General features: G+C 40.1%; 1 protein-coding gene across 7 annotated transcripts; it reads right to left on the minus strand.

Annotated features, from left to right (window-relative positions):
• Nucleotides 1–889: 889 nt before the first annotated feature.
• On the minus strand, nucleotides 890–24,634 carry LOC118352619 (uncharacterized). 7 transcript variants are annotated; one of them, XR_004810014.2, is made up of 5 exons: nucleotides 24,128–24,634; nucleotides 23,368–23,763; nucleotides 4,771–5,182; nucleotides 2,114–2,236; nucleotides 890–1,082 (listed from the first exon to the last, which is right to left on the minus strand). XR_004810014.2 is itself a non-coding variant. In XM_049115743.1 (3 exons), the coding sequence occupies exons 1-2, from the start codon at nucleotides 24,632–24,634 to the stop codon at nucleotides 23,407–23,409; spliced, it is 864 nt and encodes a 287-aa protein (XP_048971700.1). In that variant the 3' UTR covers nucleotides 5,189–8,812; nucleotides 23,368–23,406. The 7 variants fall into 7 exon arrangements, 1 of the variants encoding a protein (XP_048971700.1); XR_004810013.2 differs by having other exon boundaries at nucleotides 23,357–23,763; XR_007413709.1 differs by lacking the exon at nucleotides 4,771–5,182 and having other exon boundaries at nucleotides 24,133–24,634.
• Nucleotides 24,635–24,718: the final 84 nt, after the last annotated feature.

Here is a 24,718-nt window from a genome sequence, read left to right on the forward strand (position 1 = left end):
TTGTTCAAGGGCCAACTGTAATCAGTGCTATAAGAGAATGTGGAGAAATGACTTGCAAAGAGAGTCAATTTAATTTTTAAAAACTATACACTGAGTGCCAAATTTCACACTCCATCTCATTTACTCCTTATACAATCATGAGGAAAGTATTAGCTTCATTTATTAATGTTTTTAAAGCTGGATTATTCTTAAGTCAGCATTTTCTGATTTGTCATTATAAATTGATGTGCATAGCTACTGAATCTTTTTCAAAACCAGTAATTGTTTACTGCATCTTTATGTAGCTAATCAGAGTTTTGAGAGTTTCAAGCATGAACACCATATTTCAAAGTTAAATTAGTGGTAGTGTCTACTTACATTAATTCATTCACTAAGTAGAAGAATTAGTGTCATATAATGAGTCTTGATCATTGACATGTCTCTTTATGAAGTTCTTTGGTTTAATTTTTTTTTAGATTGTATTTATTTATTCATGAGAGACAGAGAGAGAGAGGTAGAGAAACAGGCAGGCTCCATGCAGGGAGCCCGACGTGGGACTCGATGTGGGACTCGATCCTGGGCCTCCAGGATCATGCCCTGGGCTGAAGGCGGCACTAAACTGCTGAGCCACCCGGGCTGCCCTAATTTTTATTTTTAAGATTTGTTTTGCCTCTTCTTGTAAATTTCGTAAAATAGTTTTATTTTTTACCCTTGAAATTTATATATTTCCCTACATATTCTACTAAACTTGAGATAATTCTTAGAACCTCCAAATAATAGTAAAAATGTTGTCATAGGTATTTTTTTAAGTCCAGATACAGAAAAAAAAGACAGTATCATTAAGCCTATGAATCATCCCACTTATACTCCATGAAAGCCACACAAATATTAGCAATAAGGACAAGGATCATTCAAAAAGGGTCAGGAAGGTTATATTTAAGGGATAATTTTTCTTACTTCAGCATGTGCACATTTGGAAATATCAGTGCTTAGGGGTGCTGGGTGGCTCCCCCGGATAAGCCTCTGGCTCTCAATCTGAGCTCAGGTTCTGATCTCAGGGTCATGCATTCAAGCTCTGCATTAGACTCCATGCTGGTTGGAGCCTATTTAAAAAAAAAGAAGAAGAAAGAATATATGAGTGCTTCAGGTAACTTATTTGTAATATTCATTCACTTTATGACTTTTAATTAGAAAAGTTTGAAATTTATTGCCTAATATAAATTTAGTGTTGTAATAGATCAGATATTTCCCCAGCAGTGCTTCAGAATATCAGAGGCATTCCAGTTCAGGTTAGCAAGGGAGCCCCAGACCATCAGACCATCAGACCATCAGGGGGTCTGCTATTGTTTTTCTCATGTTAAGTTAAAAAAAAAAAAATGTAACTTTCAAAAATGGGCAAATCCTTAGAGACAGAAAGAAGATTAGTAGTTGCCACAGCCTGGGGAGAGAGGGAGGAAGGAGCCGCTGCTTCATGAGGGCAGGGTTTCTTTTTGGAGTGATGAAAATGTTCTGGAGCTAGAGAGTGGTGATGATTGCCTGACATTGCCAATGTACTAAATGCCACTGAATTTTCACTGTCACACGGTTAAATCAATAAAGTTTATGTTATATCTATTTTACTGCAATAAAAAAGTAATCTTATTACAAAATGGTAATTTAAAATTATTTATACCAGCATGAGGAGATAAACATCACTGGCAATCTGGCTACCCAGATGGAACCAATGCTGCCATTTTGGGGACTATCCTCCTAATTGTGCTTCTGTGTATCTAATTATGGTCTGTCTTAGTTAAGTAACACAAAATAGAAAGCAGGTGTCTTCTGGAGACCATGGGCAGAAATGCAGTGGGGCCTCAGAAAAGGGTAAAGGCCTCTGGGAGCTGAAGGGTCATCGAGAGGTCAGGCAGAATGGGCTCTGTGGGTCATAAGAGACACAGAGAAAGGCTGAGACACAGAGGGAGAAGCGGGCTCCCCATAGGGAGCCTGATGTGGGACTGGATCTCAGGACCCCGGGATCATAACCTGAGCCGAAGACAGACGCTCAACCACTGAGCCACCCAAGCGTCCCTTACATTATCTTGCTTCACTTCCCCATCCACATGGCAGATTGCTGCCCCATAGCCCCTCAACGTACCTGTTGACATGCCAGTTCCCCACAAACTGGCTGGTTTTCTCAGACCCAATTCCAAGTTCTGCTCAGCTTTAGCCAGGGGATTCAGGTCAGGCAATATAAACAGGAATTAATTCAGATCATTTGCTTTGAAAAATTTTGAGACAGAGGTATCATTAGCGTTAGGTGTTTTCCAAGGCATGAAAAAATCATAATGATAATAACAGTTATGATTATAATAACAGATAATAACAGGAACTTTAACAACATATTGTACATATACAGTTAATAATTTTCTACATTAGTAGGTATTTCACAACCAATTGCAAAAGTAGGTGTAATTTAATTAATTGGTTAACTAATTTAAAAGTCGATGTGAAAAAAAAAGTTGATGTGCACTATATCTTCAGTGAAGTCATCAATTTGGCACTTCACATGGAATGCTCTGGAATTATTTTTTTCTTAATTTATTCTCTGATTAAAGGCCAAGCAGTGCTTAGGATGCAGGTTCTTTAGAGAATTTCTTGATAATATGAGGATTTAAGTAAGTATTCTTTTTAAAAAAAAATTATGTATTTATTGGAGAGCAAGAGAACACAAGCTGGAGGAGAGGCAGAGGCAGAGGCAGTGGGAGAAGCAGGCTCCCCACTGAGCAGGGAGCCCAATGCCAGGACTCAGTCTGGGACCCTGAGATCACGAGCTGAGCCAAAGGCAGATGTTTCACGGACTGAGCCACCCAGGTGCCCCAAGTAAGTATTCTTTTTAACTGAAAAGGGCAATTTGGGGTTTTGTTAAAAATTAAAGTATAATTTACATTCTACAAAATCCTATTGTAAATGTACAATTCAGTTTAATGAGTTTACGAAGTTGTGCATATGTCACCACAATCTCATTTTACAGCTTTCCCTTCACCCACAGAAGACCCCTCTACCTAATCGCATTCAATCTCATTTCTACCTTTAGCCCAAGGCAACCACCAATTTCTTTTCAGTCTCCATGGATTTGTAAAAAGGATAATTTTATAAAAATTTTTATAGACTTTGTGGAGCTCTCAATATCATCATATACAAATAATGTCCAATTTAATGAGATAATCTCTCATTTGATCTTCATCAAAATATGTAATTCACTACCCTGTTTTTTCTACTATACATTCAAAGTTATACATATGCATAGTTGAAGTATGTAAGTATATATTTATGGGGGGTGAGCTCATTTTTTAAGTCCTCCTGAATTGTCCCGCATCAGCTGCTGCTCCCTGCCCCCATCAGCTTTTTTTTTCTGCCAGTCACCATCTGAATTCATGGGCTCTAGAATGGGATGCTGCTTTGTCCACACAGGCCGAGGAATCATGAGAGAGGAGACAGCCAGACTATCCTTTCTGCTTCGTCCCGTATTTTTCATATGACTATGCCCCATGCCTCTGAGGATACGCTAAGCTCATCAAACATTTGGATTATCACACACGGGTGGAAAAATTTGAAAGTATTCCTGAAGTCCTGGATATAAGTGCTGAAGGAGTTAACCCTCCACAGGGACTCCTCATTCCTGTTTGAATCTCTTGCTTCTGTCGTTAGGCCTATGAAAGTATCTCCTTCTAAATCCTGTCATACATAGATGTCCCCAACCCCTGCCACTTTCCTGGAAACTCTAGTCCCAACACATAAGGATTAGTCTTACTGGAGATCCACACTTCTCTCAGGACTCTAAGTATTCAAGTACGAGTTACTTGATCCCTGGGTGGCTCAGTGGTTTAGTGCCTGCCTTCGGCCTAGGGTGTGATCCTGGAGTCCCGGGATCGAGTCCCACATCATGCTCCTGGGGATGAGTCATGCATTGGGCTCCTCACAGGGAGCCTGCTTCTCCCACTGCCTGTATCTCTGCCCCTCTCTCTCTCTCTCTGTCTCTCATGAATAAATAAATAAAATCTTAAAAAAAGAAAAAAGTATGAGTTACTTCATCCAGGTTGGAGTTATATACTCCAGAGAAGAGGGCCTAGGAACCAAAGTTGGTGGTGGCCTCTCAAGTGTCAGAACAGGTCAGAACAGGTGGGCATAGGTGTGACGGAAGACTGGTGTTCCAATCTCAGGAAACGTGTCAGAGTAGCTGTGGGTAACTTAAAATTGAGTTCTCTTGATAGCTCTCCTCCACTGGAAGTTGAACATAACTTTTATTCTCTGGCCTATCCAGGCTAACTACAGAATAAAATACACAAATATATCATCATGTTTATCATACCATCCCCCAAGGACAAATTTTAATTCTCAGAAGTCGTGCAGTAAAGTCATGAGGAGGGAGAGAAGTATTTTCCTGCTGACTCATAATTTGTAATCAATAAAATCTGTCTTGTACATTATTTACTGCACAAATATAATATAAGCAGTATTGGTTCTCTTCCCTCTCCCCCTTCTCCACTCTCTGCTTTCAAATTATGACCTCTCGGGTCTTCTAGGAAAACAAAGAAATCCTATTGTTAGTTCATAAACTGTATGTTTTCTTGGCTGTTCCCTTAACTGTCTTAGACTCAGCTGAAGCTGTGAAATCAGTACTTATAAGTTCTTGATTAAATTCTTGGCCAAGGTCATACTCTGTCTAGGGAGGAGGAGAGGTCATGATTTCATTCTTCTAGTTAAAAGCACATAAATTAGTATATGTTCTTAATTTACATGATTTCTACTTACCCTATTTACTAAGCAACTCATGGATACAGTGGCATTCTGTTAGTCCTGTCCAGTGATGGTTCTCAAATATGGGCAATACAGTTTTGATAAGATAAAGCTGAGTTTACTGCTTGGATTGGTAAGAAGCACACCTCCACAGAGCTTTGGCAATGTCTCAAAGAGGGTAAGGTCAGGTCAGAATTTATTGAGAATTTGAAGTTTGTCTTAAGGTGAGTCTATCAATGCAGAGATTTGACTAGAATTGGGTAAGGATTAGACAAAACAGGATTGGTGGAAACAATAAGGAATGGGTTTTGAGGCTAGAGCTTCAAAGAATTGCAGGGCACAAACTGCCTGTTGATGCCTTCCATTGGAGACTTTCTTTTGGGAAGTTCTGTGATGAACTCTCAAAGCTTGATGGAAAAAGAAACTCCTAGAAAAGTAATGAAGATAGAGGAATAAAAAAAACAGGTTAGAGAAGAAGGTATGTGAAGTAGTTTCAGTTCTCAGTGTCCATGGTAGGTGGAACGTAGTTGGTTTGGGTTATTAGCCCCCCTTTTCAATCTCTCCAAGTGAATTAAGCTGTTAGAAACAGATAAATTCCAAATGTATGTTGCTCAAATATGAAAAAATTTACTCTTCATTCAGGTTAAGTCCAAAATAAGTGTTCCTAATCAATGTATGGTTTTCCTCCTTGGGGAGAGGACTCCAGCTTTTTAGAAACTGAGCTCCTTTATCTCTTAAGGCAATGACCCTCACATTTGAGCAGTCACCAGAATCACCTGGAGTTTTTGCTAAACTATAGGTTGCTGGGTCTTATCCCTAAAGTTTCTTGTCACATGACCCCACCTAGACACATAGAGAACTAGGAAATCTTATCCCTTTGACTGAAAAATAATTTTTGTAGAAAATGAACCTTAGTGGATATGTATCCACTTCTTTCTAGCCTAGCATGTAACCAACATAACTCCAAGAGCACCCATTTCCCACACATAGAGCACACTCAACTCCTCCAAAGACCTATCCAATTTACCATATTCTCTTTACAATCCTCTTTACTAAACCCAAAAGTGTCTCCCCATGGTTTACACCTTATAAACCAAAAAATTGTTTGTTCTACAATACATAATGGTTAAACAGGGATAGGATAAAATGCCCATTTAGACAAGAAAAATGGAGAAACACAGCAGTCATAGCAATTTGTCCATAGCAATGACAAAATCCTGTAGGACAGGCATGGATAGGAGCGGGAGAGCAGTTCACTTAGCGGATCCAAGCATGCTGTCTAGAAAGAACTCCCTTTGGCCATAATCTGTGACACTTGTGGTCATGACTTCATTGTGACCCTTAGTAGGCTTCTGATCTATTTGCAATCAGGCAGTTCAATGTGCTTATAACTGCACTTTAGGCAGAATTCTGAAGCCTAAATCTACTTTTCTATTTCTTTGTCCCCTATTGCTCTTTTTAAAAAAAGAGAAATGCTTTTCTTTAAGATTTTCTTTCTTTCTCTTTCTTCTTTCTTTTCTTTTCTTTTCTTTCTTTTCTTTTCTTTCTTCTTCATGAGAGACACACAGAGAGAGAGGCAGAGACACAGGCAGAGGGAGAAGCAGGCTCCATGCAGGGAGCCCGATGTGGGACTCGATCCCGGGACTCCAGAATCACAGCCTGGGCTGAAGGCAGGCACCAAACTGCTGAGCCACCCAGGGATTCCCCACTATTGCTCTCTCAATGGGGACTACATTGAGGCCCTTTTGAAACAGTAGGTGAAAATGTCGCATTCATGATGGCTTGTTGGTGTAGATATGTTTTGGTATCTAAGACCTCTTTCAGGCTGGTCTCTTACTGTTGGGGTCTGCAGTCATTTTCTGCAACCCTTAGAAGTCCCAAAACTTTGGATTCTCATTACCTTCCATTTTTCTGTTTGCAAGCTGGCCAGTTCTTCCCAGATGTCCATGATTTATGATAACTTGCTAAAAGCAAAGTAAATGTTAGCATACACTAACATGCCTACTCTTACTAACCATTTCCACTCAAGCTACTGACTTGTAGACTCTGGTCTTCTTTCCAATCCATCAGTTTTGCCAAATGTCTTGTGGCTGCATGAAACAATAAATCTGTGTGTATTCAGTTTTTGACTGCTTCCCCTGATCACTAACCAAGCTTCATATACTTTAGATTTTTGTCACATCAATATCCTATTTCTGATACTAATTTCTGTATTAGTTAAGGTAAATCTGGCTGCTCTAACAAATGAACCAAAAAATGTAAGCTCAGTCATGATAGATGCTTATTTCTCACTCATGTGAAGTTTCATGAGATTCTTAATTGCTAGCAATTTCCATCTTTGTAGTGATAGAGCCTGATTGGGGCTCTGCTATCTCCTAGGGCTTCAGTGTTCTTGGCTTGATTTTCTGCATCTAGCTTACAGTCAAGAGACTGTGGGCTAGGCATATTCTCTTCTTAACATTGCTGGTCTGGAAACAACACGCATCACTTCTGCTCACATTTTATTACTGAGAACAAGTCACATGGCCCTACCCAGATGTAAGGACTAACAAAACATTAGTCTCTACCTGAGTAATCCTTTTGTAGCAAAACTCCACACTGTGGAAGGGAAGCACAAATCTTTGGTGGCCATCAGGTCATATGCCACACCAGCAAACCCTATCATTTATGCCATCCAGGCAAAATCTAACTTGGATATAGGTAAGTATTCTACCAGTTAGAATTGCTTTGGGCTGTTAGTAATATATTTCAGAAATAAGAGTGACTTAAACAAGACCAGAGTTTATTTCCCACTCACATAAAACATGTAGAAATGTATCTACAGAGAGAAAAGAATGAAGCACATCTATAATGAGAGGAACTGAGGCCATGTGTTTTCAGAAGGTTCTGCTGGCCAATTCCAGGTTCTAACCCTGACTTTGGAGTCCATTAGACACCTTTCTTTTTTCTTTCCTTTTTTTTTTTTTAAGATTTTATTTATTTATTAATGAGAGACACACAGAGAAAAGCAGAGACACAGGCAGAGGGAGAAGCAGGCTCCCTTTGGGGAGTCCAATGCAGGACTCAATCCCAGGACCCTGGGTATCATGACCTGAGCCGAAGGCAGAATCTCAACCACTGAGCCACCCAGGTGCCCCTAGACACACTTGTTTTCTTTTAATAATTTTCTTTGTTCTCTGACCTGGTCTGACAGGCTTACTATTACCTGCAACCCAAATCAGATCTCCTATTTGAAACCAAAAGTTATTTCTAAGAATATCAGCAATACTATCATTGCTTATTAGGAGGTATTTGGGCACTTGTGACAGTATATAGGGCAAATTGATGCTAAAAATTATTTCCTTACTCTCTTGACTTGCTGAAACTTTCATGGGCAAGGTTCTTAAAAATTTTGGGGGGGAATGGTCTTTTGTATGAAAAATGTACCTGGTTTGTGCTTAAAAATTGCTTTGAAATATTGTGGGAAATGATTTCCTCCTTAGATTTGTCTTTGTAAGATAACTTTTTGGAACTCAAATTTGAGTCTGTTGCCAAACAAAACATTGAGAAAATTATTTTGGAGAATTTTTATGGTAAAATATCTTCCTGTTACTCTCAAAACAAGTGATCAGATATTTTTATCCTATTTCATCTACCCCTATTTGCAAAGCTATTCTATTTGCACTTTTCTTTGTGAAGACATCATTTAAAAGGATTTATGTTATGCTCAGTCTCCCACACTAACTAGATTTTGTAGCAATCAAGCAGCTTCAAATACTCTTATTGATACGTTTTCAAAGTGAGAAAATCTTGCTTTGTCTTACTCAGGTTTTGATTTATCTTGAAACTTTAAAATACATTTTAAAAAGAGTCGGGTTTGAGCTATATATTGTTAAAAAGAGACAAAAAGCTTCAGACAGAGTCACTTATTCTAAGTCCCACACCATCAAACTGAGACTTAATGCCTAACTTAATTATAGTTTCAACCTCTCCTGGGAGTAGAATTTTAAACTAGTCAATCTGGAATTACCTGGTCAGCACTAGTAAGGTAATCTTTCTGACAGACCGCTGTTGTCTTCTAAAGAAAGATAAGCTTGTCACAAACAATCCATTCTTGTCTACTTTCTTGTCCTTCCCCCACTTCCCCCACCCTGCCTATAAGTCATTTTGTACAACTCCTTGGAGCTCCCTTATTATTTGCTAGATGGATACTGCCTGATTTATGAATCATTGAATAAAGCCAATAAGGTGTCTTTAAAATTTACTCAGATGAATTTCATTTGTTTGTTTAACAATATTGGTGGCAGTGGTGGGATCTGAGAGAAACTTCTGTTGGCTTTAGGGACAATGAGAAACACAGACACTGGTACACAACAAACTCTTTAAAAAGAAAAAGAAAGGAAGAGAATTCAAATAGATTTTATCTATCTATCTATCTATCTATCTATCTATCTATCTATCTATCTATCTATCTTATTTATCTATTTATTTTAGAAAGAGAGTGTGTGAGAGCATGAGCGGGGTGGGGGGCGGGCAGAAGAAGGAGAGAGAGAATCTCCAGCAGACTCCGCACTAAGTGTATAGCCCAACTTGGGGCTCATCTCATGACCCATGAGATCATGACCTGAGCTGAAGCCAAGAGTCAGATACTTAACCTACTGTGCCAACTAGGCACCCCTGGTGTTCTCTTTCTTGTCATTTCTGAGGGTCGTGGGTAAGTTCCTCTCCATTCTGAACTTCACTTTCTTTCTGTCAAGATCACAATCTAATTGGCTTTCCTGTTCAGGGCTCAGCATGTCAGCCTGAGCTGGCAGATAGTTCCAACTGGAACCCAAGTCTCTAGCCTTTAGTTAAGTCTGCAGTTCCCCATTTAATTGAAACCTTCAGCTCTTGGTTCAGTCCCAATCCCACATTAGGATACTGTTGCTGGTTCAGTTTGTACTCCCCATTTGTTTGGGTTTGCTGGTTCAGTACTTTCTTCAGTTGACAATTGCTAATACACTCAAGGCCTCTGTCAGCCAGTCCATAGTAACATCTCTTTCGTTACTGTGGTATGTTGATGTGCACACGTTTATCTTGTTTTGTGTAAATAAAATTAGTGGGCATGAGTCAAGACCTAAAAGCTGTTTCAGTGCTAACCACTTAACTCAAAGACTTCTGGGTTAGGATAACTTGGTCACAGATTGAGTTAGACCGATACTAGGTCACCTGCCAATCTCAAGAAAATTTCCATGCAGTGAGGTACACTGTAAAATACCACACAATCCCCAACACAGTGGCATGCTCCTCTTAGGTATTAATTTGGCTCTGTGGGACGTAAGGCTTAACTAAAGAAATGTGATCCTTAGTTCCAAAGAGTTGAGCTTGTCACTTTCTAGCACAATTGTTTATATCTAAGAACTGTGATCCTGGAAGCTGTAGATGTCTACACAAATGGCAAGGTCTTACTAAAATTTGTGTCCTGAGAACTTGGCTTGGTAACTCTCAGGTTGGGGGCCCCAATATACGGCCGGACAGTACTATGGGTTAACGTCCATTTGTAGCTAGGGTCCTGCCAAACTGTCACCCCTCAATCTAAATTTACAGTGGCCAGTATGAGAAAATGATCTAGTTAGACAAGATCATTCATTTAAAAGTGAACTTCAAATCAAGTGAACTCAAGTCAAACAAATAGAATGGGACACTTAGTTTAACTGGCATTCAGAAGTCTCCAAAAGGCTTCCAACATTCCAAAATAGCTTTATTGATAGATTCATTACAAATGGTTAATGAAAAATTAAAGATATAAAAAATACTGACATTAACTCCTATGATTCCCCTCTTTCTTCCTTTTAAAAAGTACTTATTGTAGTAATTCTATCTGAGTTGTCTTTCTACTCTGAAGACATCACAAGATCATAAACAAAAGTTCACCAAGTTGATGGCCCTACAGATGCCTCCGTGTCTACCCTTGAAGGAGTACCCCCATAGAGCTCCTCCTAGGGTTGATGGTACTCTTGAGGGATTTTCTGATACAATGATAGGATATTCTTTTAAACAGCCAGGAAGAAACTAAAATTATTATTATTTTTTTAAAAGATTTTATTTATTTATTCATGAAAGAGAGAGAGAGAGATAGAGAGAGAGGCAGAGACACAGGCAGAGGGAGAAGCAGGCTCCATTCCGTGCAGGGAGCCTGACGTGGGACTCGATCCCAGGTCTCCAGGGCCACACCCTGGGCTGAAGGCGGCACTAACCGCTGAGCCACCTAGGCTGCCTGAAGAAACTAAAATTAAAATTAAATGGAAAACTGCCAAGTTTTGATAGACACCAGAGTCTGCAGATGAGATCCTCAGAAAACTTGCAGAAGCCAATCAACGGTAAAAATTCTTACCAGAAGGAGAGGCGAAAAGATCGTGGCAGTGTAGGAGGACCCTAGGCTTGCTTTGTGTCACAAAAACAACTAGATAACTATCAAATCATCCTAAATACCTTCAGAAATTGACCTGAAGCCTGGAAAAACAAACTCCACACCTAAAGTTAGAGAAGAGAACATATCAAAGAAGGTAGGAAGTGCAGAGACATGGTTCAGGGGAGAAATGGATCATGGTACCGTGGAGGGGAGGGAGCCATAATCACCAAGAAGGATGAGAGAGAGGAGCGTAGAGGGGAACACACAAGGAGGATGTTTCCCCATAGTTACTGGCTTGGAAAGCAAGAGGGGCTGAATTTTGTAAGTCCTTGCAACCAGAGAGGCTTAAAGCCTGAGCTGCTTACACTAAGCCCCACACCCTGCACTCTTGTGGAACTGCCCTTCTCAGTCAAGCTTACCTCAGTCCCAGATCCCGGGGTCCTATTCACTAGAAGACTGGCACAAAACCCCGCCCCTATCATGTCTCCTGACCAGAGTTTTGCATGGCCTTGGTTCTGGAGAAGGTGGTGACAATTCTCATTTCACAAGAAGACCAGAGCACAGCTAGTTAAAACTTGTCATATTCAGACCAGAGACTAAACAATGCCCACAGAAGGCACTACACATGTCTGGTCTGAAGGACAGAACAGCCAGAGCACAACAGCAGAGTGCCTGCAGCACACACTAGAGACACTCCCTGATATGCCAGGCCCAGACTACTTCTTCGTAAGGCCATTACTTTCAAGAGCAGGAGACATAACTGGCTTTTCTAATACACAGATACAAAGACTTGGACAAAATGAGAAGACAGAGGAATATATCCCAAATCAAAGAACAATATAAGGCCACAGCCAGAAATCTAAAGACAGTATAAATAACATGCCTGGTGGAGAATGTAAAGCAATGATCATAAGGATATTCACTGGACTTGAGAAAAAATAGAAGATAATCAGTGAGACCCCTATGACAGAGATAAAAGAGTTAAAAAAAGAAAAAGTCAGAGATGAAGAGTGCAATCAATGAGCTAAGAAACACTCTTGTTACAATAAACATCAAGCTGGAAGAAGAGGAATGAATTCATGACCTAGAAGACAAAGTAATGGAAAGCAATGAAGCTGAACAAAATAGAGAAAGAATTATGCAAAACAAGAATAGACTTAGGGAACTCAGTGACTCCATCATAGTAACATTCCTACTATTATAGGGGTCCCAGAAGAAGAGAGAGGAAAAGGGGCAGAAAACTTATTTGAAGAAATAATAGCTGAAAAATTCCCTAATCTGGGGAAAGAAAAAAATATCCAGATCCAGGAGAAAAAGAGAACCCCCAACAAAATCAACAAAAAATAGATCCACACCAAGATACATTATAATTAAACAGGCAAACATATAGCAACAAAGAAAAACATCTTGAAAGTAGCAAGACTAAAGAAGACAGTTATAAGGGAAAACCCACAAGGCTATCGGCAGATTTTTCAGCATAAACTCTCCAAAGCAGAAGGGACTGGCATGATATATTCAAAGTACTGAGTGGGAAAAATCTGCAGCCAAAAATACTCTATCCACCAAGGCTAACATTCAGATTAGAAGGAGAAATAAAGAGTTTCACAGACACTAAAGGAGTACATCACCACAAAATCAGCCCTGTAAGAAATACTAAAGGGGACTTTGTAAGTGGAAAGAAAGACCAAAAATGACAGTATGAAGGTAGTAAACACAAAAGCAGGTAAAAATGAATATTTCTATTAAAAAATCAGTGAAGGATCTCATAAAATAAATGGATATAAAATATGACAACATATAACTAAAATATGGGGAAGATAGAAGTAATGAATGGGTTCAAACATAAAAGACCATCAAGTTAATACACAGATGTTATATACAAACCTAACCACAAATCCAAAACTACTAATAAATGTACAAAGAATAAAGAGAAATAAATCCAAATATATCACTAAAGAAACCAGCAAACCATAAAAGAGAGAAAGATAAGGGTCAGAAAATATCTCCAAAAAAACCCACAAGTAATAAAACGGCAATAAGTACATATATATCAATAATTACTTTGAATGTAAATGGACTGAGTGCTCCAATAAAAAGATATAGGGTATCAGAATGGATAAAAAACCAGGACCCATCTATAGATTGCCTATAAGAAACTGATTTTAGACCTAAAGACATTTGCAGATTGAGACTGAGGGGATGGAGAAACATTTATCATGCAAATGGTTTTCAAAGAAAAGCCACGGTAGCAATACTTATATCAGACAAACTACAGACTTTAAAACAAAGACTGTAACAAGACACAGAGAAGGACACAATATAATAACAAAAGGGATAATCCAACAAAAAGATGTAATAATTGTAAATATTTATGCACCCAACATGGGAGCACTCAAATACATAAAACAGTTAATAATAAACATAAAGAAACTAATTGGTAATAATACAATAATAGCAGGGGACTTTAACACCCTACTTGCTTCAATGGACAGATCATTTAAACAGAAAATCAACAAAGAAACAATGGCTTTAAATGACACACTGGACTGGATGGACTTAAAAAATACATTCAGAACATCCAATCCAAAATTAGCAGAATGCACATTCTTTTCAAATGTACATGAAAATTCCTCCAGAAAAGATCACATATTAGGCCACAAAAGAAGCCTCAACAAATTCAAAAATATCAAATTCATACCATGCAATTTTCATGACCATAATGCTATGAAACTAGAAGTCAACCACAAGAAAATCTACAAAGACCAGAAATACATGGGGGGTAAATTACATGCTACTAAACAATGAAAGGGTCAACCTGTAAATAAAAGAAGAAATAAAAAACACTTGGAAACAAAAAAATGAAAACATAATGGTCCAAAATCTTGGGATGCAGCAAAGGGATGTTATGTAGCAATACAGGCATACCTCAAGAAGCAAAAAAAAAAGAAAAAAAAATTCTCAAATAATCCTAGTCACAGCAATCAGACAGCAAAAAGAAAAAAAGTCATCCAAATTAGCAAGGAAGAAGTAAAACTTCCAGTATTTGCAGAAAACATGATACTGTATATAGAAGAGCTGAAAGACTGCTAAAAATTGCTGGAACTGATAAAGAAATTCAGTAAAGTTGCAGGATACAGGGGGCATCAGGGTAGCTCAGTGGTTGAGCATCTGCTTTTGGCTCAGGTTGTGATCCTGGGGTCCTAGATCTAGTCCCATCATTGGGCTCCCTACAGGGAGCCTGCTTCTCCCTCTGCCTATGTCTCTGCCTCTCTCGCTAATGAATAAATACATACAATCTTTAAAAAGTTGCAGGATACAAAATCAATGTACAGATATCTGTTGAATTCTATACACCAATAATGAAGGAGCAAAAAGAGAAATTAAAGAATCGATCCTATTTACAATTGCACCAAAAATAATAAGATTACCTAGGAATAAACCTAACCAAATAGAAGAAAGACCTCTTTCATTGAGGAAAGAAACTGAAGATGACACACATAAAAATGGAAAGACATTTCATGGTCATGGATTAGAGGAACAATTATTGTTCTACACAAAGCAATCTACAAATTCAATGCCAATGAAATCCCAATGAAAATACCAATAGCATTTTTCACAGAGCTAGAACAAATAATACTAAAATTTGTATAGAACCACAAAAGAGCCAAATAGCCAAAGCAATCTTGAAAAAGGAAAGCAATTCTAGACTTCAAGTTATATTACAAAGCTGTAGTAATTAAAACATCTTGGTACTGGCACAAAAATAGACACATATATCAATGGAACAGAATATAAAACCCAGAAATGAACTCAAAATTATATGGTCAAGTTATCTTTGACAAAGCAGGAATTAATATCCAATGGGAAAAAGACTGTTTCTTCAACAGATGGTGTGGGGAAAACTGGACAGCCACATGCAAAGGAATGGAACTGAACCATTCTCTTTCATCATACAAAAAATAAACTTAAAATGTATTTAAAACCTATATGTGAGACCTAAAATCACAAAAATCCTAGAAGAAAGAACAGGGAGTAATTCCTCTGATATTAGCCAGAGCAACTTCTTTCTAGATATGTCTCTTGAGGCAACGGAAACAAAAAAAATTAACCTATTGGGACTTCATCAAAATAAAAACTGCACAGAGAAGGAAACAACAAAAGGCAACCTACAGAATGGGAGAAGATATTTTGTAAACAACATATCTAATAAAGGGTTAGTATCCAAAATATGTAAAGAACTTATAGAACTCAACACCTGAAAAACAAATAATTCAATTAAAAAATGAGCAAAAGACATGAATAGACATTTTTCCAAAGGAGACATAGTGATGGAAAATAGACTAGATGCTCAACATCACTCATCATTAGGGAAACAAATCAAAATCACAATTAGATACCACCTTACACCTCTCAGAATAGCTAAAATAAAAAAAACACAAGAAAGAACAGGTGTTGTTGCAGATGAGGAGAAAAGGGAACTTTCTTGCACTGGTGGTAGGAACGCAAACTGGTGCAGCCACTCTGAAAAATAGTATGGAGTTTCCTCAAAAAATTAAAAATACAACTACTTTATGATGCAGCAATCGTACTATGAGGTATTTACAAAAATAACAATCCAAAGGGATACACACACCCTGATGTTTATAGCAGCATTGTTTACAATAGCCAAATTATGGAAACAGAGCAAGTGTCCATCAATTGATGAATAAATAAAGATGTGACATATATATTATATATAATATATATTAGATCTATAATGGAATTTTCCTCAGCCATAAAAAAGAATTATCTCTTACCATTTGCAAGAGAATATGATGCTAAGCAAAATAAATCATTCAGGGAAAGACAAATGCTATATGATTTCACCCCCATGTGGAATTTAAGAAACAAAAAACAAGGCGGGGGGGAGAAAGAGACACAAACCAAGAAACAGACTCTTAGCTATAGAGAACAAGGTGCTGGTTACCAGAGGGGAGGTGGGTGGGAGGACAGATAAAATAGGTGCTGGGGATTAAGGAGGGCACCTGCTGTGATAAATATCAGGTGATGTATGAAAGTGCTGATTCACTATATTGTATACCTGAAATTAATATTACACTGCATATTAACTATTTGAAATTTAAATAAAAACAAAAAATTCTTACCAGAGTTAGCTCTCCTGAATCTGCTGCAGTGCCCAGCAGAGGAAAATAAATTTTTACACCGTCCCTTCCTTTACTACTTGTCCCCACTGAAAACTGACAAGATAGTTGAAAGGATTATTTTTCCAAAGTTGATTTGTGGCCTGAAATTGCCAAATTGGAAGAGCCTGATAGGACCTTTTTTGGGCCTTCACTATGCTAAAACTACACAGTGGCAAATAACACTTTACTTCTGAAGCCTTTGTGAAAGGATTTATTAAAACATCCCAAGGACACACAGCTCTCGATCTAGAACACAAAATCCATGAATTCTCATTCCTATCTAAGATAAAAATCTTCTCCCTGTTATAAAGAAGTGAGGATAATGTGGTTGGATGGGTAGATCAACCCATGATATGATGTAAATCATAACCCAATTTGAAAAAATATTTTATTTATTCATGAGAGACACACAGAGAAAGAGAGGTAGAGACACAGGTAGAGGGAGAAGCAGGCTCCATGCAAGAAGCCAGATGTGGGACTCCATCCGGGGACTCCAGGATCATACCCTGGGCTGAAGGTGGCGCTAAACTGCTGAGCCACCTGGGCTGCCCATATAACCCAATTTCTTAAGGAATTAAAAGCTAACGTCTTGGTGGGGGTGAATGGGTGAAGGGCACTGAGGGGGGTACTTGACGGGATGAGCACTGGGTGTTATTCTGTATGTTGGTAAATTGAACACCAATAAAAAAGAAATTTATTATAAAAAAAAGGAAAAAAAAAGCTAACATCTTTATCTTTAAAAATCTTAGTAAAGGCTGAGCCACCCAGGCTGCCCATATAACCCAATTTCTTAAGGAATTAAAAGCTAACATCTTTATCTTTAAAAATCTTAGTAAAACTAGAAAAACAGCTTCAGAAATAGTTCTACTTTTACGTATCCTTTCTACCAATCCCCAAACCTCCACAAAACCAAACGAACTTCTGATTATTGTAAAATTTCTGGCTTTAGGAGACAAAAGTCCTTCTTAGAGGAACTTGCTTTCTTTCCTAGTAGCTTTGAGACATAAATGGTCTACTTGGCCTTCTCAGGAACCCTTCTAGGTCATTTCTTTGAAATACAAACTGTAAGGAAGTAATTCTTATCAGAAATAAAACAAAGGCAGGGGGAATGTTATTTGAAACTCAGGCAAATAAAAAAATCTTAGGAGTCCTCTCCACAAATATTAGTAAAAAGCTTTAGCCACCTAAGCAGGTAACCTTAACTTATTCCATCTACCAAAAATAATTTGGATCTAACTTCTTTTGTAACCAGTAGGTTTTGTATTATTGTAAGTGATTCATGGGTTAAAGTTTAGAATGGGAGCCACTTAGAAAAGTCTCAGTTTGTGTCTGTCTGTGATTATGGGTATCTGTATATACAGATATATTCATGTGTTGTATTTTTCTACCTCCAGATGATAGAGCCACAATTAATTTGCAAAGGAATTCTATTTAATTAGCTTAAAGAAAATTAAGGATTCTCTAAACTCTCAGAAATATAGAAACTAACTCAAATGTTTTTCAACTTTATGTGATCTAGGCTTAATTATTAGTAAATAAAAGTAGTTTAAGTTTGTTGATTTTTTAAAAATATTTTTGTCCATCTTAATGTATTTTTATTTAAGATTTTATATGCCTTATTCATGAGAGAAACAGAGGGAGGGGGGCAGAGGGAGAAGCAGACTCCATGCAGGAAGCCCGACATGGGACTCGAACCCAGGTCTCTAGGATCACGCCCTGGGCTGAAGGCGGTGCTAAACCGCTGAGCCACCTGGCTGCCCCAAGTTTGTTGATTTAATTAAAACAGGCATGTGTCTTTAGAGTAATTAGCATTAAATATAGTAATTTTATTCTGCCTCGATTTAGTAAAGGCCAATTAAGTTCATGTTATCTCTTTAAAAATTTGTCAGCAAGAAAAATACTTTGGGATGATGGATGACTTCTCTTAACTTTTCACAGGTGGTCTAAACATAACTGTTAAGAACAAAGGATTTAAATAGAGTAGTTAGCTAAGTGTTTCTAGGTGAACTCTTCAGCAATAATCATGTTTTAAGGTATTTAGTTTCCAAAATTGTGTTGGTTACTTAAAACCTTAAAGATATCCTGAAATAAAGTAAATGATGGATTAAATATCCAAATCATTTGCAAATAAAATAAAATATTAAAACATAAATCACTGAACATAGTTTTATCCATATTTTGGTTTCTTTTTAGAAAAGAACTAAACATATTTGGGTGTATTAGAAAACACGTTTTGTGCCACATTGGAAATATTACTGTGAGGAAGAATATCCTTCTAGAAATTATAAAATGTACTTATAAATTTGCCAACCCACAGAATGTTAAGGTAAAGACAGTACACAACTACTTACTTCTGTTTTTACTAGGAATTAAGGATTCTAAGGGTAGAAAACTCTTTTTTAAAAAGAATTTTTAAGTTCTTTTTAAAAACAATCTCTACCCCCAACATGGGACTTGAACTTACAACCTAAGATCAAGAGTTGCAAGTTTTACCACTGAGCCAGGCAGGTAACCCAACTACAAGTTGAGAACTCTAATCAGTATATGTAATTAAACTAGTTAGGGTAAAAGGAAACAAGTTTGTATAAAAGGTAGGTAAGGAAAGTAAAATGATTCATTATTCCATAATGAGAAAGAAGAAAAACATAGGACAAAATCTGAAGGGATTTTCTTTTAAAGATTTATTTATTCATGAGAGACACACAGAGAGAGTCAGAGACACACAGGCAGAGGAAGAAGCAGTCTCTCTACAGGGAGCCCAGGGTCCTGAGCTGAAGGAAGCCACTCAACCACTGAGTCACTCAGGTGCCCCAGAGACAGAGAATCTTAGGGAGGCTCCATGCCCAGTGTGGAGCCTGACATAGGACTTTACTCACAATGCCAAGATGGTGATCTGAGTTGAAATCAAGGCTTGGATGTTTGACCTACTGAGCCACCCAAGGGCCCCTGTACTTGCCACAGTTAGACATAAATATCATTGTAAATCATAGTACATTTGCACTCCCATGTTCTTATGGTTATCCTATATCAGACCTACCCCCAATTGTGAAAGGATCTATCAGCACCCATCTTGGCAAGGAATTTAGAACAACTTTTTATTTCAGGCCAAGATATTTACTTTTCAAATGCACTAAAAACCTAACTGACTCCCTGGTTTGAATGGGTAAATGCAACAATCCCCATGAACGATTCCATTAACAATCTCAACTTAGTGGGAGCAGTTTGTTCCCTGACAGGGTTTGTACTTGTCTGTGATGGTTATTTTCCTTGAGCCTGTGAATGCTTCCATGTGGGTGCACAACTGGGAATGTGCCGTGGGCAAGGTTGTCTAACTGTTCCTCTAAATGTTCACAAACAAATTGGGACATCTCATTGGTCAATTCCCGAATTTACATTGTCAAATTAGAAAAGACATACCAGGAGGTATTCACAATTCAGGATTTGCTTATTATGGCAAAATTTCACTTACTTTCCTGGCTAGGAGTGAGTTCAAAGGAGTCCATGTTCAGGGATCTCTCCTTAACTCTTAAAAATATTTCAGAATCCACTGTTAAAGGAATAGCTGCCCGATAAAATCCCTTATACTCTCTGGCCAAGGTTTTGTTTGTTTTTTCCCAAAGCTGTTGTTAACAATAACATAGCCTTTGATTATCTTTTAACTAAATGAAGTATTTGTGCTGTGGACAACATCACTTGTGGCACTTGAATGGACACTCCAGGGAAGTTGAGATTCAGCTACATAAGATCACTGAATAGGCCTCTTGGCTTAAGAAAGTGACTTCTTCAATGGGATCTTTCTTTGACTTTTTTTTTTTTTTGAGAGAGAGAGAGAAAGAGCAAGAGTGAATGGGGGCGGGCAGAGTAGGGGAGGGAGTGAGAGGGAGGACTACATGCTGAGAGGAGAGCCCTACATGGGGCTCCATCTCAGGACCCTGAGATCAAGCCCTGAGCTAAAACCAAGAGTCAGATGCTTAACCGACTGAGCTCCCCAGGTGCTCCTCTGACTTATTTGATTTTGATTGATTTGGGCCTTGGAGACCATGGCTTTGAAGTACACTCCAGATAGTACACTCCGGAATTATCATTATTATCATTATTATCATAATAATCAGAATAGTCTCCCTGTGTGCTATATTTTGTCAAAAGCTTTATTCATTTTTTAATATATTATTTATTTATTCATGAGAGACATAGAGAGATGTGCCCAAGATTGCGAATCTGAGAAACCACCAAGGAGCCGACAACGATGCAAACACACGAGGGCTCATTTACGAGCTCGAGCTTGGGTCCAAGTATACCCGACACAGGGGAACAGGGACTTGGACCCCAAAGTGGGTTACAGCTGGGTCTATACGCTGGTCTAGGGGATTTTCAGAAGGGGTGGAGGAATTTCTCAAGTTCTGTTTACATTCTGATATGGGGCTTTCAAGGGCTTTGAGCTCTGTTCTCATTCTAATATGGGACTTTTCACCACTGCCGTGGGGTCTGTTGTCTTTCTGATATGGGATTACCTGCCGAGGACATTGAGGACATTCTGCAGTTTTTCCCATAAAGTTCAGCTCCTATTCACAGGGGCTTCAGATGGCTGTACTTGTGCTAATGCTAAACTCGAGGTGGAATGGCCTTGATTTTTCTCGGCCTCCACGAGAGAGAGGCAGAGACACAGGCAGAGGGGGAAGCAGGTTCCACACAGGGAGCCCGATGTGGGACTCAATCCCAGGACCCTGGGATCATGCCCTTAGCCAAAGGCAGATGCTCAACCGCTAAGCCATCCAGGGGTCTCTCTCTCTCAAAAGCTTTAAATACATGTTCACAGCGCAAATCACCAAGCAGATAATCTCTCTGAGACTGGATCTTCAGGAAATGAATGTAATAAAGAGAATGACCAATTTAATCAATGTGAACCTGAAGTGATGATGTGTGAATACCACAATGATTCAGCAAAAAGACATCATGCCCTGTGACTATCACAGAGCACTGGCAAACACTGCCAGAACCTCAGAGTTGTCTCTGGGAGCGGTACTAATATCTTACATTTTGATTACATCTTTCCATTAGGCTGAAAGCATGATTAAAAGGGGGCTATTGTTAAGACAAAACAGGCCCCAAATGGAGTCAATTGTGCTAAGCCCAATGTCACTAAACAGATTTAATATCTAACTTAATTAGTTTCAACCTTTCCTAGGAGGGAAATCTTAAACCTGTCCATCTACAATTACCTTATCTCTAGGGAGATAACCCTCCTGATACAGACCCCTGCAGTTCCCTCAGGAGGTAACCTTGTTGCAAACAATCCACTCTTGGCTAATTACTTCCCTTTCTACCTATAAAAGTCTTTCTTTTTGTATAGCTCTTCGGAATTCCTTTCTATCTACTAGATGGGATGGGGCCCGATTCATGAATCACTGAATAAAGCCCAACAAATCTTTACAATTTACTCAGATTAATTTTAAAAAACAATATCTCTATCAGAAGATGTCTATATTTTTAACAACTGGAAAGATTACTATAATAATAAAAAGTATCCTGAAATGGGCTTTAGTATTCTTCAGAGTTAATATACACTGTGGGATGTTGATGTCTGGGCAGGACAAAGACATCAAAAATATGATCTCGCACACTTCAGCTTCCTAGTTGCATGAACAGGGAGCCAAAGAAGCAGATCTTGCATGACCTCAGCTCTGTTCCTGGAATCACCCTCTGTTCACTTCACACATTCCTGGCATGTCTTTCATTCTCTTGTGCAGAGAACAAGTAGAGTTGCCAGGTTACTGTTGATGAAGAGTAGTTTTTAGAAACAGAAAGTCAGTGTCCTGGTTCTGAATAATTTATCTTGCTCTCTGGGGCATGTTAAACAGTAACTATTGGTTGGTGCTTAATCTATTGGATCTTACTCAACCTATGATTTGAGTGTCTATGATGGATATATCACTTTTTTTTTATCTTTCAAGTATAAATTGGATGTGCTATATTTCCCTTCCAGAAGTATATCGTGCAGTCATTTGGCATTAAATTGTTTTAAAAAGTTTACTAAATTAACTGAAATGAAAAATGAACTTTCAGCTTTCCACATCAACTATTAAAGTTTAAAGTTGGATTTAACCCCTAAAGGTTTTAAATATGAGAAAGTTCTCAGAAATGTGGGGGCCCCATTTTTCAGTGCCTTTTGTTCAGCAGACTCCATGAGGTATAAACCAGTAATTTTCAGAGGCCAGAAGCCCTGGCTTCTATATATCAGTTATGAGTTATGTGACCTTGGACAAGTTTCCTCATCTGTAAAATGGGAATAGTAATATCTCAACATCACAGAATTGTTGAGAGTAGTAGAATGTAAGTACATCACCCAACCATATTAAATGTGTATCAGTAGACATATGCTATTATAGTAGGCCTCCAAAAAATGGTAACTATATACAACTTTATTTTTTGAAAAGATACTTTCACTTGGTTCAAAGTGCAAAAAATACAAAGAGTTATAAGTATCTCTTGAAATCTTTTCACTTATTTTTCATAGTCACATATTACACTTCCCTGGTAATAACTGATGTGTCAGTTTCTTGTGTATCTTGCAAGAGATATTGTGTATATCTAAAAGCAAAAATTTAGGAGTGCCTGAGTGGCTCAGTGGAGTAAGCTTCTGACTTTGGCTCACTTTACCATCTTGGGGTTCTGGGATCTAGCACCTACTCTGCAGGGAGCCTGCTTCTCCATCTCCCTCTGCCCCTGCCCCCACTCAAGCTCACGCTCTCTCTCAAAATCTTAAAAAAAAATAAAAGCAAGAATTTATACTTCTCCCTTTTGTGTGTGACTGAAATCCTACAATTCAAGGTTTTCTTCTTATTGCTTGAAATGTATCTTAGAAGTTACTTATATAGGTTAAATGTTTCCAAACAGTCGCGGCTACATTAATTTAGCCATAGCTGTGTATTTGTACGTCTCTCACACACACATACTACTCAGCCATCTATTATATAGGCATGTTCCGATTTAATTATCAATTTTAACCCAAACTACTGGATATTTATTCATTGATTGAACAAGTACTTACTGAAGGCTTACCATGAGTCAGGCTGGGCAGGGCAACGCATCAAAGAACAGTCAGTCACTTCTTTCATAGCTAGTGAATATGAGGCTGGACATTCCATCTCGCCCCATCCTTTGCAGCTTGGGGGTTTCTGAGCCCCCAGCGGCTCCCAGGGGGGTGTCAGACAAAGCTCGCCGTCCAGCATCCCTCCCGTGCGGGGTGGGATTCCTGAGCCAGAGCCGGCAGACAGAGGAGTCCGGAATGAACGCAAAACCCCACGCAGGAGCGGGGACGCAGGCCGGCCCCGCGACGGCGTGAAAGCAGCCCCGGAAAGGGGTGGGGGTCTCGAGGGTGGGAGCAGATCCTTGCCTGCCTTCTTGTCCCCTCCGCACTGTGAGCGGCACATGGGGGCTTCGGAGACGACTTCCTACCTGTGGATGGGAGACCCCATCTGTACAGGAGAAACCCAGCCCGGGAAGGCGATCCCACCTGACCCCACCTCAGCCCGGGGGCGGGGGCAGACTGAGTTGGGGGACACGGACAGGGTCAGCGGAGCCAAGAGCTGGGCAAAGGGAGTCGGCTAGGACACTAGGCACCTTTGGGTGTCTACCAGAGGCAAGCGGCGGCGGGGGCCCAAGCCCTTTAAAGTCCCTGCGCGGGGGAACGGCTGCCCAACAGCCGCGGGCGGGTGCCCCCGGCCTGGCCCCTCGCCGACGCCTCTCCAAGCAGAGCTGGCCGCCTCCCGCCCCGGCCCCGGCCCCGGCCCGCGCCCCCGACACGACACCCCGCGCAGACCAGACCGCGGGGCGGCGCTCCCGAAGGGTGTGTCTGCCCAAGGGCAGCTGTTGCGCGCTTCCCCGGAGTTTCGAACGCGGTTGGCCCGCGAGGCAGAAAAGAGAGCCGCGCGGTGACCAATCGCGCGGCAGGACGGGCCCGCGCGCAGGCTCGGCCCCGCCCCCCGGCCGCAGACACGTCCGGGCGCGGCCATTGGCTGGCGCGGCCTGTCGCTCGGCGCTGCGGCCAGCGGGCAGGGGCCTCGCGGTGACTGGTTCCGCCCAGGCGCGAAATGTAACGCGGGAAAAGCCGGAGCGGTGACCCAGGCGGCAGGTTGTTATTTTCGGGGGCTCGGCGCAGCACGTCCTGCTGTCCCGTCACCGAGGGCTGGCCGCCCGCCGCTCCCGCCGCTGCAGCCTGCGCCGGGAGCACGAAGGACGGAGGGCGGGCCTGACCGGGGCTGGGGTTTGGGGCTGGCCGCCGGCTGCCGGCCGAGCCAGAGGGTTCCGGGAAACGTCCGCCAGCCATGAGCCGGCGGCACTGAGCGCCGGCGCCTCGGGAGCAGCGCGGGCGAGCGGAGCGAGGGGCCAGAGCGGGGCGCAGGGAGTGCGG

The sequence above is a fragment of the Canis lupus genome, chromosome 1 (genome assembly GCF_003254725.2).
Source record: "Canis lupus dingo isolate Sandy chromosome 1, ASM325472v2, whole genome shotgun sequence".
Classification (NCBI taxonomy): Eukaryota; Metazoa; Chordata; class Mammalia; order Carnivora; family Canidae; genus Canis; species Canis lupus.

Excerpts from the sequence above, each read along its gene's own strand:
- LOC118352619 (XM_049115743.1), bottom strand. The coding sequence starts at position 24,634 with ATGGCTGGCGGACGTTTCCCGGAACCCTCTGGCTCGGCCGGCAGCCGG. Across the intron at positions 23,764-24,127 it reads GAGCGCCGCCCCGCGGTCTG|GTAGGAAGTCGTCTCCGAAG; the intron begins GTCTGCGCGGGG and ends TCCCATCCACAG.